The 20,708-nt window shown below is 44.5% G+C and overlaps 2 protein-coding genes across 8 annotated transcripts in view; both read left to right on the top strand.

Annotated features, from left to right (window-relative positions):
- Positions 1–9,810, top strand: part of LOC145361103 (choline transporter-like protein 2) — a 106,097-nt gene extending 96,287 nt beyond the window's left edge. For 2 of the 3 annotated variants that reach the window (XM_080216693.1, XM_080216692.1), the window contains exons 20-22: positions 1,189–1,277; positions 2,506–2,590; positions 8,111–9,810. In XM_080216693.1, the coding sequence (XP_080072819.1) occupies positions 1,189–1,277; positions 2,506–2,590; positions 8,111–8,202 (266 nt within the window). In that variant the 3' untranslated portion in view covers positions 8,203–9,810. The other variant, XM_080216694.1, reaches the window with a different exon arrangement.
- A 2,835-nt stretch (positions 9,811–12,645) lies between these two features.
- ilf3b (interleukin enhancer binding factor 3b) overlaps positions 12,646–20,708 on the top strand; it is a 71,623-nt gene continuing 63,560 nt past the window's right edge. Inside the window, exon 1 of one of the 5 annotated variants that reach the window (XM_080216690.1) lies at positions 12,646–12,749. The gene's annotated coding sequence lies outside the window, so the exon portion shown is untranslated. The remainder of the gene's footprint in view (positions 12,750–20,708) is intronic. The other 4 variants (XM_080216688.1, XM_080216691.1, XM_080216686.1 and 1 more) reach the window with 4 other exon arrangements.

Here is a 20,708-nt window from a genome sequence, read left to right as displayed (position 1 = left end):
TCTTGCGGCGAGTTTCAGGCACACACCACCCTTCATGTAAAAAAAAACTTGCCTCATACAGGGATCTGTTCTGGGACCCTTGCTGTTTGTAATTTTCACAAATGACCTGGATGAGGAAGTGGAGGGATGGGTTGGTAAGTTTGTTGACGACATGAAGGTTGGTGGTGGTGTGGATAGTGTGGAGGGATGTCAGAAGTTGCAGCGTGACATAGATAGGATGCAAGACTGGGCGGAGAAGTGGCAGATGGACTTCAACGCAGATAAATGTGTAGTGGTCCATTTTGGCAGGTCAAATGGGATGAAGGAATATAATATCAAGGATAAGACTCTTAGCAGTGTAGAGGATCAGAAGGACCTTGGGGTCCGGGTCCATAGGACTCTTAAATCGGCTCTGCAGGTAGAGGATGTGGTTAAGAAGGCGTATGATGTACTGGCCTTCATCAATCGAGGGATTGAGTTTAGGAGTCAGGAGATAATGCTGCAGCTTTGTAAGACCCTAGTCAGACCCCACTTGGAGTACTATGCCACGTTCTGGTCGCCTCATTACAGGAAGGATATGGAAGCTATTGAGAGGGTGCAGAGGAGATTTACAAGGATGTTGCCTGAATTGGGAGGCATGCCTTATGAGGATAGGTTGAGGGAGCTCGGTCCTTTCTCCTTGGCGAGACGAAGGATGAGAGGTGACCTGATAGAGGTGTATAAGATGTTGAGAGGTATTGATCGGGTGGATTCTCAGAGGTTTTTTCCCAGGGCTGGAATGGTCGCTACGAGAGGACACAGGTTTAAGCTGCTGGGGAGTGGGTACAGAGGAAATGTCAGGGGTAAGTTTTTCACTCAGAGGGTGGTGGGTGAATGGAATCGGCTGCCGTCAGTGGTGGTAGAGGCAAATTCGATAGGGTCTTTTAAGAGACTCCTGGATGAGTACATGGGACTTAATAGGATTGAGGAGTACAGATAAGCCTAGCAGGTAGGGATATGATCGGTGCAACATGTGGGTTGAAGGGCCTGTTTGTGCTTTAGTTTTTCTATGTTCTATGTATATCTCCTTCAAACCTTGCCCCCTGCACCTTAAACCTGTTCCTTTTAGTAATTGATCCTTCCACCCTGGGAAAAAGGCATGATGGAACACTGGTCACTTGTCCCATTCAGGTTGGAGTTAAGTGAGACTTTCTTCCTTTTCTTCCCCAGGCATCCTTGGATTCTTCTTCTTCACCAATCGGATAAGGATGTTTGAGGACAAGGCACCGACTCTGAATTATTACTGGGTTCCATTGCTGGTAAGAGAGATCAATCCGTGTTTGCATTGAGTACAGCTTGCTACACATGGACATCTTTCCATCAGGTCCAACAAGAACAAGGCTTTGACAACACTTGCTCCTACTGGACCTGCTGTGTTGTAGACATTTGATTGTAAATAAATATTGTGATTGGTGTACTTGTAGTGAGTAGCTGAGCCACAGAAGCCTGCAAGATCCCATAACTTTCCTACCTCACTCTACCAGTTAACTGACCACCAGTTTTGGGTTTGGTATATTGGATAAGAGAGGGAAACTGCTCTAAGTTCTTTCTCCTAATGACCAGCGACACCTTACTGGAAAATGTATGTGTGAATACATCAGGCAAGGACAGAATCTCTCAGGATTGAAGCCCACCACAGTCCAACAGAGCATTCCCTGTTAGGAAAAACTCCTCTGCTGGTCAAACACAACTTGGCCCTTTTTAAGTTACAGTGTACATGGCTACAAAAAAAACTTAAAGGTGCCAACACTTTAAATGAATGGCCTGTGTGCACCCCATAACATTAGAGGGAATGTTGTTCAACAGACTGCCAACTCTCACTGTCACACAACTTGAATAGTTACTTGTATAGCTGAGATTCCAGAAGGAGCCAAGCAGCACAGAGGTTAGCACTGCTGCCTCACAGCATCAGGGACCTGGGTTCTATTCTGGCTTTGGGTCAGAGTCTGTGTGGAGTTTGCATGTTCTCCCTGTGTCCACATGGGTTTCCTCCGGGTGCTCCTGTTTCCTCCCGCAGTCCAAAGATGTGCGGGTTAGGTGGAATGGCCGTGCTAAATTGCCTGTTAGTGTTAGGGGGATAGGGCCTGGGTGGGACTGTTGTCAGTGCAGACTTGATGTGCCGAATGGCCTCCTTCTGCATTGAAGGGGTTCTCTGCTTATATGACCCATGCAGCTGTGGACCAGGAACACAGCCTTTTCAGGACATGAGAGAGGAACATAGCTTGAGGGGAAGTTTTCTAAGAAGTTGCTGATATTTTGCATTATTTGTGGATTTCGCTGTGTGTGAGATGTGGATTAGTAGGAGCGGTGTGGAGAATCTGACCTCCCAGTGAGATATCGTGCATACTGTGCTGTATGTTATTGCTGAATCAGGCAGAATATTCCTTAACCATGCAGCAATGTGAATGGGGCAGCAACTCAGGGACTCCGTCTGTAGGACTGCTGGCTGATTAAAGCAGTGATATTTCTGCTGTTCCTCTGTTACAGACTCTGATCGTGGGCTCCTACCTTGTTGCACACGGCTTCTTCAGTGTGTATGCGATGTGTGTGGACACTTTGTTCCTGTGCTTCTGTGAGTATATATACCCCTTGGGTACTTTGAATCTGTGTCCATGTTTGAACAGTTGTAACAAAAGGAGGGTCCAGAAAATTCTGATAATGAAAGTTTTAATAGTTAATTCTTGCAGAAGAATGAACTGGAAAGTGGCATTTTTAAGATCTGGCTTTCACTTGGTCATTTCTGGGTAATTTTGTGAATTGTTATTTGAAGAATAGCAGAGCTGCACAAACCTCAGGGAAGGATGAGAATTAATGGATCTCCTCCTGACATCCAGTGATTCTTGTTGGGCAATGCCTTTTGTATATGGATGTTGACTGAACACAGTAAGAAGTCTCACAACAAACACAAACAGACCATATAAAGACGCAAACTCAGTTTACAAAATAACAGTTGGAATGTGAATCCTTACAGGTAATCAAGTCTTAAAGGTACAGACAATGTGAGTGGAGAGAGAGTTAAGCACAAGTTAAAGAGATGTGTATTGTCTCCAGACAGGACAGTAAGTGAGATTTTGCAAGCCCAGGCAAGCTGTGGGGGTTACAGATAGTGTGACATGAACCCAAGATCCCGGTTGAGGCCATCCTCGTGTGTGGAACTTGGCTATCAGTCTCTGCTCAGCGACTGTGTGCTGTCGTGTGTCGTGAAGGCCACGTTGGAGAACGCTTACCCAAAGATCAGAGGCCAAAATGTCTGTGACCGCTGAAGTGTTCCCCAACAGGAAAAGAACAGCCTGGCCTGATGATTGTTGAGTGGTGCTCATACATCCGTTGTCGTAGCATCTGCATGGTCTCCCCAATGTATGGATGAATGAACACTACTCGATAGTCACCAGGCAGGAGTGTTCTCTTCTGTTGGGGAACACTTCAGCAGTCACGGACATTCGGCCCCCGATCTTCGGGTAAGCGTTCTCCAAGGCAGCCTTCACGACACACGACAGCACAGAGTTGCTGAGCAGAGACTGATAGCCAAGTTCCACGCACATGAGGATGGCCTCAACTGGGATCTTGGGTTCATGTCACACAATCTGTAACCCCCACAACTTGTCTGTACTTGCAAAATCTCACTAACTGCCCTGTCTGGAGACAATATACATCTCTTTAACTTGTTCTTAACCCTCTCTCCACTCACATTGTCTGTACCTTTTAGACTTGATTACCTGTAAAGACTCACATTCCAACCATTATTTTATAAATTGAGTGTGCCTTTTTTATGCCCTGTTTGATGTTGACTGAAGGCAGGGTAAGTGTTGGTCTTGATACTCCTCCAGCAGCTTGCCGACACTCACTGCCTCAGCTGTACCTGCAGATCAGTTCTGATCTCAAGGAACAGCGGAATAGGTTTGAGGGGTTAGTGACCACTTCCAGTCCCTGTGTTCCTAGAATGGCCGCTTGACTTAGCTACTGAACTGTACCCAACGAGAGTCAGCACGAATAGGTGTATAAACCATGATGAGCATCGATAGGATGAACGCACACAGTCTTTTTCCCAGGGTAAGGAAATTAAAACACAGTAAGAAGTCTCACAACACTGGTTAAAATCCAACAGGTTTATTTGGTAATAAGAGCCGCTAGCTTTTGGAGCGCTGTTCCTTCGTCAGGTAAGTGCTTGAAAACCAGAGGGCATAGGTTTAACATGGAAAGGGGAAAGGTTTAAGAGAGACCAGAGGGGCACTTCTTCACGCAGAGGGTGGTGCGTGTATGGATTGAGCTGTGAGAGAAAGTGGTTGAGGTAGGTTCAATGGCAACATTTAAACAGCATTTGGATAAGTACATAAGAACATAAGAAACATAAGAAATAGGAGCAGGAGTAGGCCATCTAGCCCTTCGAGCCTGCCCCGCCATTCAATAAGATCATGGCTGATCTGTCGCTGCTCAGTTCCACTTTCCCGCCCTCTCCCCATAACCCTTAATCCCCTCTCTTATCAAAAACCCATCAACCCGCGTCTTAAAAATATTTAGCGAGGCAGCCTCCACCACTTCAACGGGCAGAGAATTCCAGAGATTCACCACCCTTTGAGTGAAGAAGTTCCTCCTCAACTCCGTTCTAAACCGCCCCCCTTTTATCTTGAGGCTGTGCCCCCTAGTCCTGCTATCTTTTTTGAGCGGGAAGAGTCTCTCCACCTCTATCCTATCCATCCCATTCATCATCTTATACGTCTCAATGAGATCTCCCCTCATTCTTCTAAACTCTAACGAGTACAAGCCCAGTTTATTCAGCCTCTCCTCATAGCTCAACCCCCTCAACTCCGGTAGGGTGGGAAAGGCTTAGAGGATATGAGCCAAATGTGGGCAATTGGAATTAGCTGGGAGGGTCAGCATGGACTCATTGGGCCGAAGAGCCTGTTTCCATGCTGTCTTGCTGTATGACATGGAACCATAGAATTCGTACAATGCAGAAGGCGGCCATTCAGCCCTTTGACTCTGCACCAACAAAGGAGAAAACTGGCAAAATAAATACTGAATTTAGAATAGGTGCCAGTGAGAGGATTAAAAATACCCAGGAAATCCAGAGCTGAAACTTCAGGTAAATTGGCGGGGTTTCTTTGTCATGTTGCTGGCCTGGATTCCATTCAGCAGAGACAGGACACTATGCTCAAATATTTTTCAGGATCACTAATGTTTCTGATTTCCGAATCTTACTTGTATCTAACTCCTGTCAGGATCAGTCTATTCCTCAGCAGGTTATCGATTCTGCTTATTTATTTCCTTTTCCCCCGTTGTTATTTTACTTTGTCATCTCCTCTCTGCCCTTGTGTTTTCTCTCCGACACTGTTGTTCCGTCGGTTGGAAATTACCAGTCAGCAGGGTCATTAGCCTTGAGTCGAGACAGTAATCTGTGATCATTCCTCCGTGGGGTAAACTGGCCTTGGTTAGATCCTCTAACTCCAATGCATTCCCAGCGCAGCTGAAGCAAGTCATCGACAGCTCAAGACAGTTGTAAATATTGGGTCAGGCACCAGTACAGATAGTCTTCATTCCACAGCACTTGATACTGAATCTCTCCAGGGGTGGCACAGTGGTTAGTGGTGCTGCCTGACAGCACCAGGGACCCGGTTTGATTCCCGGCTTGAGTGACTGTCCATTTGGTGCCTGCACATTCTCCCCATGACTGCATGGGTTTCCTCTGGGTGCTCCGGTTTCCTCCACAGTCCAAAGATGTTTAAGTTAGGTGGATTGGCCATAGTCCCCCTGCTACTATCTAGGGTAAACACATGAGATTATGGGGATAGGGCCTAGGTGGGATTGTGGTCAGTGCAGACTCGATGGGCTGAATGGCCACCTTCTGCACTGCAGGATTCTATGGATTCTGTGGTATCAAACCCAACTTTTGGGGTTTATTTGGAGGTGGGCAGCTGGATTGTCCTGTCAGCACATTCAGGGAATTTCCATATGTAAAATCTATTAGCAGTTGTTTCATTGTGAGGTTGGCCGGAATGGGTGAGGTTCTGGATTTCCAATAAGGGAGAGGAACACTGAACAAATGAAACAAAAAACAAAGATAGAAAATGCTGGAAAATCTAAGCAGGTCTGACATCGTCTGTGGAGAAGGAATAGAACCAATGTTTCAAGGCAGAGCCCTGACAAAAGGTCATCCAGATTTGAAATGTTGGTTCTATTTTCTCTCAGTAAGAAGTCTCACAACACCAGATTAAAGTCCAACAGGTTTATTTGGTAGCAAACGCCACTAGCTTTCGGAGCACTGCCCCTTCATCAGGTGAATGGGATTTCAGTTCACAAACAGGGCAAATGAAGACACAAACTCAATTTACAGAACACTGATTGGAATGCAAATCTTTATAGCTAATCAAGTCTTAAAGGTACAGACAATGTGAGTGGAGAGAGCATTAATCACAGGTTAAAGAGATGTGTATTGTCTCCAGACAGGACAATTAGTGAGATTTTGCAAGTACAGACAAGTCGTGGGGTTTACAAATAGTGTGACATGAACCCAAGTTCCCGACCTGGAGACAGTTCACATCTCTTTAACCTATGCTTAATGCTCTCTCCACTCACATTGTCTGTACCTTTTAAGACTTAATTGGCTGTAAAGATTTGCATTCTAATCCGTATTCTGTAAATTGAGTTTGTGTCTTTATATGCCCTGTTTGTGAACTGAAATCCCATTCACCTGATGAAGGGGCAGTGCTCCGAAAGCTAGTGGCATTTGCTACCAAATAAACCTATTGGACTTTAACCTGGTGTTGTGAGACTTCTTACTGTGCTCACCCTTGTCCAACGCTGGCATCTCCACATCTGTTCTGTTCTCCACAGACGCTGTCAGACCTGCTAGAAAATCTCAACATTTCCTGTTTCAGATTCCAAAATCTGCAGCAATTAATCTTAATTTAAATGAAAAAAATGTATGGGTTCATAGTCTGTGTAGATCCTTCTCTAGCCTCTCAGCAGATTATGGCAGATTGTATTTCCAATCTGCCTTTCTCCTCTCTAATTCACTGAGAACCTGAAGGCTGTCTGTATTCTTGTGTGATGCCGTTTCCTTTTACTGACTCTGACCATTACCCTCTTCTTTCTCTTTTTTTCTACTCTTCCTCTTCATTCCTCTCTTTGCTCTTGCACTGTCTGCCTCCGTTCATCACTTCTGCTCGGGGATGTGCTCGGAATCTTCTGCCTTTCCTCTGGGCCTGTTGGTTAACCAGGTGAAGATCTGGAGCGGAATGATGGTTCTCCAGAGAGACCGTATTACACGTCACCAGAGCTGCGTGACATCCTGTACAAAAAGGAATACGACCCTCCTCAGACTCAGCAGATACAGGAGGAGAGATAAAGAGCTTCTGGAATGAAGCACAGTCACTATTATTAGACCAACAATGAGCGCCATGGGCGAGACACCTTGTCACTAAGCTACCAACCTTTTCTTTGTCTCTGAAAAATTCTCCTTGTTAGTGATAATAACTAACGGTGCGAAGGTGGGAATGTTTCTGTTGGTACTGGGACTGCATTGGAAAGCTTTTCTGTCCCAAAGGGTAATTAGATTACAAATGGCTGCTAGGGTTGGAGAGTGAAATGAAACAGATCTAATGGGTACAAGAATTAACTAGCCGTGTGTCTGCAGAAAGAAGCAATTGAGGGATAAGGTGAGGGGTCAATCAGCAGAGTTTGATTTATGGGAAAGGGAGAAACCATTGGGCCTAATTACCAACACCTGAAAATTCTGATAGGCGTTCAGAGCTTTCACCTCACATCACTCTAGATTAGTTTAATAAAGACTTTAACTTCTACACATATTGTAATGGTAGGCACTCAATTATTAATATAATTCAGTCATTTCTACACCTTAATTTTCTTTGCAGTCAGACACTTCCACTGGAAACAAATTTATTTTTATTCAATCAACCTTCAGCTGCTGAAGATTTGCTTCTCTGAGTAGTACCCTCAGAAAGTTGCTGCTGTTTTGGCAGCGACAGGTTTGACTGTAATAAGTGTTTGTGTACTGATATTATACCCAGTTTCTGGACTGGGGTTTGCTGGATTCTTGTTGCTAAATGTGGTTGTAATGTTGCTGTCCATGCAGTGGAAGACCTGGAGAGGAACGACGGCTCAAATGAGAGACCCTATTTCATGTCCAAGGAGCTCCTGAAGATCTTGAGAAAGAAAAACGAATGAGGACTGTTTGAGTGCAGCCTGCAGCTCAGGACAAGCCTGTAGCGAAAGGACATGGCATCTCACTGGATCTACCCTGTCTTCTAAATAGTACATGGAGCAAAACTACCCATAGTGAGCATGTTAAAGCTCCAGCCTTGATGTGTACTCAACCAGAGCTGGGATCCACTTGTGAGAGTCGTGTCTACATTACAGCAGTCTCCAGCTGCACTCTATTATGCCAAATATAGTTCGAGATGAAATTGGATTGTTATTGTCAGAGAGGTTGTGCTTTATTAAAAAAAAAGGAAATGTTCAAATGTCTGTGGTTGTACCTGGCAGACATTTGCTTCACACTTCCTGCTCTGATTATCATGGACAGGTTCAAATGGCTTTAATAAACTCCACTGCAGTATTTTTAGCTAAATGTGTATGCACTATACCTCTGCTTAGCCTGTTAAATTCCTATAATTGACAATAAATTTGATGTGATCTCAGCTGTGACACAGGCAGCATACATTCTGTCAACTTGTAAATGTACACAAGCTGAATTCCACCCCCCAACCACCACCACGTCTTGACAGTGCTGACTGATGCCTGTGGTACAGGTTCTAGAAGTGCTTAATGATCTCCCATACTCATCTTTCATGCGTGAGGCTAGATATTTGAGGAATCTTTAAAACTGCTTAGAAATGTCTCTTAGTCTCAGGCCTGAAGTTAGTGCAGTGGATGTCCCAGTGTAGAAAGATGGTGAGAGTAACTTGAGTGTTAAATGTCTGAAGTCTTTGAAACAAGAAGTTAAAGTTAAAACCAAAAGAGAAAATGCTGGAAAGTCTTAGGTCAGGCAGCATCTGTAAGGAGAGAAAAGTGCTGACGTTTCGAGTCCAGATGACCCTTTGTCATGTTAAAGTTAACTGTCAGCGAGCCACATAACATAGAACCAATCCTGTGGAGCTCTTGGAGGCTTGCTGTGAGTTTGTTTGCTGGCTTTAGATGATGAGTGAGTGATTTGTTTGGGGATGTTAAATCATGTGCTCTTCCTGCTGTCACAGACAGCACATTTATCTAAAGAAAAATATTACCATCTTGCCTACAAAATTTGATACTGAGTTCATTCCTTTAAGCCCTCGGAGTTAGATGACGGAACCACCTATATGTCTGTTGAAGATAAGAATGAAGCTTTATTTTAAATTACTTTTTTTTCTGAGTAGTAGATTAAAAACCTCGTTCAATCAGAGAAGGCACAGCCTAAGAAGCAGCTTATTTGTTTTATTGAGTTTTCAGAAGTTTGTTATTTTTGACAGTAATAAAGATGTTGCTTTGTATGAATGAGATTGAAATATTGACTGACTTTAAATAAGTTTGTCTCTAGATATTGCTTGCTCGTACGTGTACAACATTTGGGTGTGCAGCCAATCGTTCTTTTGCATGCAATCGTTATCAGCCAATCAAATAAATTGTTCATGTTTATTTTGTAAAGTAAGGAGATTGTTTTGGATGTATTAATGCCAGGAATTGTTGGAATTTAAACCTGTCCTGTAGCAGATTGATTCCACAGGATTGGTTCTTGCCATTAGACAGCATTCTGTACACAATTAAAAGTGCCTGATAATATCATTTATTTTATAACCATTTCTGCCTCCACTTTCTTTCATTCATTCACACACGCACACATACATAAAAATATGTATAAATATAAATGTAAATCCAATAAATTATAACCACAGTAACATGGACTGGTTAAGATTTGTCAAGTCCAAAAATAGACAGGAAGTGGGAGTTGGATAGGATGATGGTGAGGTAAGAGAATGGTGGGGGAGAGGGGAGGGGCAGGAGGGTGCTGAGTGGGGGAGGGGACGGACAAGGCCACTGAGAAGGGGGAGGGGACAGACAAGGCCACTGAGAAGCGGGAGGGGACAGACAAGGCCACTGAGAAGGGGGAGGGGTGGGCTTGTTTCAAGGTCAAACCAAATAAACAAACTCAAGTTAAATCAGGACAAACTAAAAGGGGCAGCTCCCCAAAAGGAAGAGGAACAGCGTGAACAAAATAGAGGTACAAAGGAAACTTGAAAACATCAAATTAAAATGTGATTATTAGGGTCAATAATGCACCCCAGCCCCTGCAGTGCCCAACGGGCACAGAAGGTGTCAGCTGTACACGTGGATCCCGCATGCTCCCTGTCCAGGGACACCTGGCTGTGAATGTAGCCATGGTAGAGGGGCAAACAGTCAGGATGGACAGCCCCCTTGATCGCCCACTACCTGGACCTGTAAATGGCGCGTTACACCAGGCCCAGGAGCAGGTTCACGAGGAGGTCGCCATCCTGACTCTAGTGAGGGAGGGGTGGGAGGCAGAGGGTGCTGAGATAAGGAGGGGCGGGGGGGACAGGAGGGTGCTAAGATAGGGGTGTGGGGTCTGTGAATGGAGTGGGAGTGAGAGTATGACAGATGCTATATAAGTGTATTTCTTTACTCTTTAAATTCTAAACTCTGATATTTTGAAATCTGCTGTAAAAATGTGATTTTGAATCAGTGGTTCGTGTTGCTGCCTCATAGTGTCAGGGACCCGGGTTCGATTTCGGCCTTGGGACATTGTGTGGAGTTTGCACATTTGTCAATGACAGGGTTCATCCTATAGGCTAAGATTGAGCTGGTCCAAAATCACAGCCCTCCAGCAGGAAGCTGGACTCATTCTAAACAAGCCATTGCCTGGGGAATCCTGTTTGAACTGCCAGTGGTTGCTATTCTAAACCAGCAGCAATTCCCAAAAGAATATAGTGAATGGTATATGGATTTTTCTTAGTGCTAAAACTTATGGGATGTTATTTAGGGAGGTTTAACTTTTGAGTTTACAAAAGTAGAGGGGTTTGGAACTGGGTCAATTTAATATTGTGTGTAGCCATTATTGTAATTTTTTTTGCCTTGTGTTTTACTGTTTAATAAACATTGTGTAATTATTAAAACAAGACTGTAACCTTCCTCACTGGTCTTCAACTCTTTCCTCACATTAACCGACATTCTAAAATCTTTTCTGGGACTTGGAATACTCTAGTATTTAACATCAGCTGGGTTCTGGTGGAATATTAAAAACATAATTCCTTGATTGTATTGGATTAGTGATTTTAAAAGTAACAGAGTGAGGAGAGTAATGAACGAGGAGGTTTACAATACTTCCCAAAACATAAAAGCAAAATACTGCAGATGGCAGATAAGGACCAAGAGGTCACCTGATGACGCAGCTACTTAAAGGGTCGGGTGATGGAAGTGTGGGGAGTTCTCCCCAGCGTGGGAGCAGAGTGTAAGCTGCTCAGTGTATTGTTTGTTACAAGCCATTGGTCGCCAGTCATTAGAATACAGCACTTCGACACTGGAAATCTGAAATAAACAGAAAATGCTGGGAATACTCAGCTGAAACTTGATGTCTGTGTCGATATGTGCGATCTTTTTGGAGATCCTCTCCATTGGATCTGGCAGTTTGCGGTGTTGATGGTAGTAATGATGTGGAGATGCCAGCGTAACCCCAGTCCAATGCCGGCATCTCCACATCAAGAATAGTCAGCTGATCATGCACCATTAGTGGAGGGAGAAATGGCTTTTAAGGTTTTAGGTTGATGACTCGTGTTGATCTGAAGCAATAACTTTCTCTTTTAGCTTTTAATTCCTAATAAGTACCATTGTTTCCAATTCATCACTACTAATCTTTCACTACTAACCTCTTGAAAGTTGATAATTCTCTACACCCTAGCTACAACTAACAATATATTCTACATCCACTCCTTTCCTTCTCCCCATGTACTCAATGAATAGTATGCTTTTGACTTGATTTATTGTCACGTATTAGTGTGCAGTGAAAAGTATTGTTACTTGCGTGCTGTACAAACAAAGCATACCATATGTAGAGATGGAAAGGAGTGCAGAATGTGGTGTTAGCCATAGCTGGGATGTAGAGAAACATCAGTTTAAGGTAGGGTCATTCAGAAGTCTGACGCCAGTAGGGAAGGAGCTGTTCTTGAGTTGGTTGGTACGTGACCTCAGACTTGGGTATGTTTTTCCTGCAGGAAGAGAATATGTCTGGGGTGCATAGGGTTATTATGCTGACTGAGGCCGTGGGAACTGTAGACAGAGTCTAGGGATGGGAGGCTGTTTAATGCAAGAAACAGTACTTTTCACTGCATCTCAGTGAGTGTGACAATAATGAATGAAATATCAAATTTTAATTCTGAAAACGCTTTGAGGTTATTTTGTTTGTAAGTTGGGTAATTTATTTGGAGCTGGATCCAGGGCAGCAGCTGCTGCAACATCTTCATTGTTTCAATTGTTACACCTGAAGAACTACACTACCCAGCGGCCACCGGCCGACGACGTCAGACGTACTGGTGGGCGAGGCGTCGGGCACAAAGCGTCATCAGTTTGCCGCGATCGGATTGGTCCGTTTGAAGGAGACGCGGGGCCAGCGAGCCACAGCTGCGCCTGCGCATTCCACTCAATAAAGGAGCCGTTAACGGCGCGCCGGTCACGTGAGCCTTTTTGTCCTTTTTCCCATCGAGTGAGCGGCCGGGAGCCGGGCGACGGTGAGTGAGAGAAAGCCCGGCTATGGCCACCGACGGCTGAGCTTGGCACCGAGGCCAGGGCACGGCAGTCCCGGCGCTTGGCTCCCCTAACCGCCGGCAGCGGGAGCCTGGCGCTATGTGTTGACCCGCACCGGCGGCATTAAGTGCGTCACTCGCGGCCCGAGTGCCGGGGTTTGGGCGCTGTGCGGGAGGGGAAGGAGTGTGCTCGGAGTTTGGGTGGGGGAGGAAAACGGTAGCTAAGAGGGACGGAAGCAGCCCGGCCTGAAGATTGAAGCCGGCGTTCTGGTTTGAATCTGATAGGCTTCCCCTCCCCCTCCCGCACCATGAGGCGGTCAGCGGCCGCGCTCAAAATGGCGGCGGGGGAGGGAACCCGCGCGCCAGTGTGTCCCCAAAATGGATTGCAATGGCTGCCTGCATTCCGATCTGATTGGTTCACGGTCTAAGCCCGCTGATTGGTCATTGCGGAGGAAGGTTCTGGTTGGTTTACCTTGCCGTCTGATTGGCTAATCCTGGAGGGTTCTCATGATTGGCTAGTTGGAGGTGCACTTTTCTGAAGGGAGCGCGCATGCGCGCAGGTGGTTGCAGCTTGGGAAGATTTACATGAATGAAGCTGCATTGGAGTCACTGAGTTCTCGCCCTAGTGGCGGCTTGATTTAAACTAGACCCGTATCACAGATGATCTTGGGTGGGTTTTTTTTTTGCAGTTTATTTGTTAATTTTTTGGCATGTGGTGGTGAAAGTTATATGGTAATAAAGTCTGACAACACCAGGTTTTAGTCCAACCGATTTATTCGGCAGGTTTTACAGCAGTGTTTATTTGGCAGTGTTTACGCCAGTCCAACGCTGGCATTCCCACATCATGAAAGTTATATGTACAGGGGTGAGGGAGAGTCAGGAAGGGCAGTGAATTCCACGGAGTTCTCCCTTGAGATCAGCTTTAGGGTACACGGTAGCAGATTTAAACAATGAACCCCTTGTTCTACATTGCCCTACAGGAACATGCACAACTAGTTTGTCAATCCCCCTCATCATCTTGCACTCCTCAATTAGATCTCATCCTTCTAAACACCAGAAATTATAAGACTTGACAAATCTCTTTGCAAGTCAAACCTCTCCATCTCTGGAATCATTCTAGTGAGTCATAGAATCCCTATAGTGCATAAGGAGGCCATTTGGTCCATATTGTCAGCACCAACACTCTGACAGAATATTTTATGTAGGCCCTCTCCCCCCACCCTATCTTATAACCGCACACATTTAGCATAGCCAATCCATCAAAGCTGGAGTGTAGGAGGAAACTCACACGGACAAACTGCAGACTCCACAGAAACAGTGACCCCGGGTGGGAATTGAACCCAGGTGCCTAGCACATTGAGGTAGCAGTGACAGGTCACGTTGCAGCTTTATAGAACGTTAGGCCGCACTTGGAATATAGTGTTCAATACTGGCCTCCACACTACCAGAAGGATGTGGAGGCTTTGGAGAGGGTGCAGAAAAGATTTATCAGGATGTTGCCTGGTATGGAGGGCATTTAGCTATGAGGAGAGATTGGAGAAACTTGGTTTGTTCTCACTGGAGCGACGGTGGTTGAGGGAGAGCTGATAGAAGTCCACAAGATTATGAGAGGCATGGACAGAGTGGATAGTTCAGAAGCTTTTTCCCAGGGTGGAAGAGTCAATTATTAGGGGCATAAGTGTGAAGGAGATGTATGGGGCAGATTTTTTACACGGAGTGGTGGGTGCCTGGAATTTGTTGCCGGAGGAGGTAGTGGATCCAGATACAGTCATGATTTTTAAAGGGTGTCTTGTCAAGTATATGAATAGGATGGGAATAAAGGGAAATGGTCCCTGGAACGGTAGGGGGTTTTAGTTCAGACAGGCAGCATAGTCAGTGCAGGTTTGGAGGGCCGAAGGGCCTGTTCCTGTGCTGTAATTTTCTTTATTCTTTGTTCAGCGCTAACCATTGTGTCACCATGCGGCCCACTTCACTACTTTTATATTCTATTCCTTTAACAATATGTGCCAAGATTCCATTTGCCTTCCTTGGAACTTGCTTTATGTGCATATTAGTTTAATGCCACTCATGCAGTAGGGCATCCAGATCCCTCTGCATCGAAACACTCCAAAGTGAGTGGGGGGAGAGGAGTGTGGAGGGGTGGGAAGAGTAAATTACCTCACACACAAAAATTGCCACATGCGCCATAGCCCCTAAATATTTAACATATTTTTCACATTAAAGTTGTTGGGGCTTTTTTAAAGATGATTTCTGTTTGGCCGTACAAATTTCTCAAGATGGTTGCTATAGAACATAGAACAGTACAGGCCCTTCGGCCCTTGATGTTGTGCTGAGCTATGTCCAATCCCAAGATCAAGCTATCCCTTCCATGTGCCTATCCAGTAACCACTTGAAAGTTCCTAAAGTGTCCGACTCCACTATCACAGCAGGCAGTCTATTCCACACCCCAACCACTCTGAGTAAAGAATCTACCCCAGAATTGCTCCTGTATTTCCCACCATGAACCTTATAGTTGTGCCCCCTAGTAACAGCTACATCCACCCAAGGAAATTCCATGCACCCAGCTTGCATGGAATCTCTGCATGGCCACCCTGTCAGAATGCACATTTGGGGCAACAAAAGACAGTCCTGTTGCAACTGTTTTAGGATGGAAACACTTGGTGCTTGGAGCTAGTCACTGGGGAGGGGTGATGTTGGAGTTGCTATGGCTGTCTCTGGCCCTACCTCCCCCAGTCTCAGCATTGCTGTCAGCAACAGCTGGTTCATTGAGCCCTGCGCTGACCCTGGTCAATTTAATCCTGGCATTGACAGGGCAACAGAACAGATCTGAGTGCACGTTTATGACTCAAATGTTGTGCAACACAGACTGGAGGCCATTCAGCCCCTTGTGCCAATGCCAGAGCTATTCACTTGGATCCATATTTTCCCAATAGCCCTGCAAATGTTTCATTTTCAGGTGTTTAATCAATTTTATTTTGTAAGTTGCTGTTTAATCAGTTTTCACCATTTTATGAAGTGCATTGCTGATTGTAATTCACTGTATATAAAAATAAGATCATTAGACATAAGAGCAGAATTAGGCCAGTCAGCCCATCAAGTCTGCTCTGCCATTTAATCATGGCTGGTATTTTTCTCATTCCCATTCTCCTGTCTTTTCCCCATAACTCCTGACCTCCTTATTAATCAAGAACCTATCTATCTCTATCATAAAGACATTCAATGACCTGGCCTCCACAGCCTTCTGTGGCAAACAGTTCCACAGATTCACCATCCTCTGACTGATGAAATTTCTCCTCATCTGTTTTTTAAAGGATCTTCCCTTTAGCCTGAAGTTATGCCCTCTGGTTCTAGTTTTTTCTACTATTAGAGATATCCTCACCATGTCCACTCTATCCAGGCCTCTCAGTATCCTGTAAGTTTCAAAAAGATACCCCCCTCCTCCTCCTAAACTTCAACAAATACAGACCCAGAGTCCTCAACCGTTCCTCATTCAACAAGCTCGTCATTCCAAGGATCATTCCGTGAACCTCCTGGTCTCCTTTCTGGTCCTATTGTCATTTTCTTTGTGTCCTCAATGGAAGCTGTTCCTCCCTGGTTACTTTATCTAAACCCTTTGTAATCCTGAGCGCCTAATGGTACTGTTATTAGGCAGACAATCCTAGCTTCTCCAATCTCTATGCATAACAGAAGTCTGGCATCTCTGATAATCTAATAAATCTTTCATGGCCTGAACATCCTTTCTAAAGTGTATTTCCAGTTTGTATACACTGTTCCAGCAAAATAGTCAGTGATTTATAAGCATTTAGGATGATATTTTTGTTTTTCCTCATTTATGAAGCTACAGATCCAATATGCTGTTAAACAACTACTTGTCATGCTGCCTTCAAAGATAGTGTGCTGTGCCCCTTTAGTCCCTCATACGCTCAGCCGCTTGCATGTGTTTTTCATGATTCTGTTGGAACCCAGCTTAAGTCTGATGATTGGAAACAGGTAAAGATATGGAGCGGAAGCAGGAGGAAGGAGTTGAGAAATAGAACTGACCTAATGACTGGTGGACCAGAAAATGGGGGTGGTGTGGGAATGCTGAATGTTTTGTTTTTAGCTTTACGTGCTTGATCTTAGGCCCGTCTGGGGCTCCACATTCACTTCCACTGGGTAAGATGCTCTGTTCGAAAATTGATGCAGACTTGATGGGCTGAATGACTTCCTGCCTTGTAGTGACTCTTTGATTCAATCTTTGCAGGGATGTTGTTTGGATGTGCTTTCGCTTCGTTTGTATAAAAATTGGTGGCTGCTTTGTGTGTGTTGGGGGGGTCAGGGGGTGTACGTTAATCTAGTCTTGATCTGATTGAAAGGAACTAAAGGTGACCAATGCCCCCTGGTCTTCCTAGGAAGAGTAGGCTGTTCCGTTCCTTAAGTTTTCTGCCATTTATGGTTGAGGAGTATCTTGGCTAAACTCTCGTGGCTCTGTTCTGTGTGTGTGTGTGTGTGTGTGTGTGTGTGTGTGTGTGTAACTAGCAAAAGTCCACTGATCTCAAATTGGGAGGCAATGGCCTAGTGATATTATCACCAGACCTGCCCCAGCAGGTGGTGAAATTTGATTTCAATTTAAAAACAATCCAGAATTAAGAATCTACTGATGACCGTGAAATCATTGTTGATTGTTGGAAAAAACCATTTAGTTCACTAATGTCTTTAGGAAAGAAATCTGCCACCCTTACCTGGTCTGTGACTCCAGAGCCACAGCAATGTGATTGACTCTCAACTGCCCTCCTAGGGCAACCAAGGATAGGCAATAAATGCTGGCCATCCAACAATACCTATGTCCTAACAATGACCAAAAGTTTATTGGTTGAACTTTTTGTTATAGAGTTTCACACCACTCTTCCTCCTTAATGCCTTAGCTCTGACTTTACGCTAGGCTCTCCTACCAGATTTCTCTGAATCTTTAAAATCCTCACTTAAATTGCCCTGTAACTTTTTGCATCTTTCATATTCATTAGAATACAAGCTTACTTTATGTAATCTCTCCTTGTGATGTAACTTTTGGATCTTACAACATTCTGGTGAATCTGCACACTTTCCAAGATCAGGATAACCTTTCTAAGATGCCGTGCCCAAGATTAGCACAGATACGAGGCTGTGGGCCAAGTGCTGGTAAATGGAGTTAGAATACCTAGACAGTACAGTACCTGGACAGTACAGACACTGTGGACTGAAGGGCCTCTTTCCATGCTGTAAAACTCTGTAACTACTCTACTCCACGTGTGGCCTAATTAACCATTGGTTAAGCATTGGATCTACTGCATTTTAATGATTTTTACCTGTGGACTCCTGAATCTCTCTGGACCAAGATTATCACCATTCTTTTAATTCCCATTGATACAGGAGTAATGCTGGGAGGTGGTTAATATTATTTATCCGTCCTTGTGAAAGAGGAGACACACAAACCTAGAAACTACAAACTAATACTGGGGTTGGGGAAGATATTGGGGATCATCTTAGAGAAAATAAACTTTAATTCGAGAAGACGTGGATTAATCAAGGAATGACAACATGAATTTAAGGTATATCGTATTTGAATAACTTTATTAAATTCTTTAAGGGCACTGAAGGTTGATCAGAGCATAGCAGCGGCTGTTCTGTGCATGTCTAGCAGAAGTTCATTGATCTCAAATTTAAAATTATTGGTTAAGCTTTTTGTTGGAGTGTTATGGAGTGGACATGGATGTACGTGAATACGTATCTTTTGAAGGTATTTGACAGCACCACACAGGTTTATCAGGAACTGGATGACTAATGAGGTAAGATGCTACACAAATCTAAAGGAGAAAGCATGGAAAAATAGATTAAACAGATACTGGCAAATGGAAAAGGTACAAAGAAGAGTAAGGGATCACAAACTATAGAAAGGAAGTATGAAAAGAACAAACAAAGAACAGTACAGCACAGGAAACAGGCCCTTCGGCGGCCCTCCAAGCCTGTGCCGCGCATTGGTCCAACTAGACCATTCATTTGTATCTCTCCATTCTCAGGCTGCTCATGTGACTATCCAGGTAATTCTTAAACAATGCCAGCGTGTCTACCTCCACCACCCTACTTGGCAGCGCATTCCAGGCCCCCACCACCCTCTGCGTAAAAAATGTTCCTCTGATATCGGAGTTATACCTTGCCCCTCTCACCTTGAGCCTGTGACCCCCTTGTGATCGTCATCTCCGACCTGGGAAAAAGCTTCCCACTATTCACACTATCTATACCCTTCATGATTTTGTACACCTCTATTAGGTCTCCCCTCATTCTCCGTCTTCCCAGGGAGAACAACCCCAGTCTGTCTAATCTCCTCATAGCTAAGACCATACCAGACAACATGCTGGTAAACCTTCTCTGCACTCTCTAAGGCCTCCATGCCCTTCTGGTAGTGCGACGACCAGAATTGGATGCAGTCCTCCAAATGTGGCCTAATCAGCATTCTATACAGTTGCAACATCAGACTCCAGCTTTTGTACTCTATATCCCGTCCTATAAAGGCAAGCATACCATACGCCTTCTTCACCTTCTCCACCTGTGCTGCCATCTTCAGGGATTTGTGGACTTGCACACCTAGGTCCCTCTGTGTTTCTATACTCTTGATGGCCCTGTCATTTATTGTATAGCTCCCTGCTACATTAGTTCTTCCAAAATGCATCACCTCGCATTTATCTGGATTAAATTCCATCTGCCACTTCTCCGCCCGATTTTCCAGCCTATCAATATCCTGCTGTATTGTCTGACAATGTTCATAGCTATCCGCAAGTCCAGCCGTCTTCATGTCATCCGCAAACTTGCTGATAGCACCAGTTACACCTTCTTCCAGATCATTTATATATATCACAAATAGCAGAGGTCCCAGTACAGAGCCCTGTGGAACACCACTGGTCACAGACCTCCAACCGGAAAAAGACCCTTCGACTGCTACCCTCTGTCTCCTGTGGCCAAGCCAGTTCTCTACCCATCTAGCCACCTCTTCTTGTATCTTATGAGCCTTAACCTTCTTAACCAACCTGCCATGAGGGACTTTGTCAAATGCCTTACTGAAGTCCATATAGATGACATCCACGGCCCTTCCTTCGTCAACCGTTTTTGTCACCTTGTAAGAGAAACTTGTAAGAGATGTCAACATTAAGACAATGATTTTAAAATTGTATTAGGAAAAAGAGGACGATCAGGAGTAATGTGTACCCTGAACACTTAATACCAATAAAAAGAAAATAGCTGACATTGAATATTTTAGGTTAGTATTTACAATAGAGGAAAGAGTTGCCGTGCTGGAAACCCCGCACGGGCTTAATATTGCACCAAGGACTCAGAAAAATTAACATTCGTAAAATAACAGTCATGAAGAGATCGATGGCTGGTTGGGTTGGACAAGCTAAATTTAGTTTCCAGAGGTGTATGTAGGTTAGTGGATTAGCCATGGTAAATGACAGGGTTCCGGCATAGAGAAGGTGGGTGAGCCTGGATAAGCTGCTGTTTTGGAGAGTGGCTGCAGACTGGATAGGCTGAATGGCCTCCTGCTGCACTGATATGGTTTCCATTTCCATTCCTTTAAAAAAAGTACTTCTAACTCCCTGTTGTTTAGAAAGTTTCCTGTCCCCATTCAGTCCAAAATGAGTGACCTCTTCTATAATTTGTCGTCAATTTCGTAAGCTTCAGCTTTATCAGCAGTTTATAAATGTCTTCTGGAAGTCCACACTAACATCATAGACATTCTTCTGTCCACTGTTTTAATCAGCTTTCTCCAACATGACCTCTTCACAAACCCATCCTGGTATTCTGATCAGCTGAACATTTTAAAGGTGTTTAGGCAGCCTTTAACTATAAACTTAATTCGTGTAATTTCCCAGCAAAAGATGTTAGGTGAACTGGCCGATAATTCCATGAATTGTGGGGAGACGTGTATAATTT

This window comes from Carcharhinus amblyrhynchos, chromosome 33 (genome assembly GCF_965287045.1).
Source record: "Carcharhinus amblyrhynchos chromosome 33, sCarAmb.v2.hapA, whole genome shotgun sequence".
In the NCBI taxonomy this organism is placed as follows: domain Eukaryota; kingdom Metazoa; phylum Chordata; class Chondrichthyes; order Carcharhiniformes; family Carcharhinidae; genus Carcharhinus; species Carcharhinus amblyrhynchos.
Note: the sequence above shows the minus strand (reverse complement) of the source record. Positions and strands in the feature narration are given on the sequence as shown.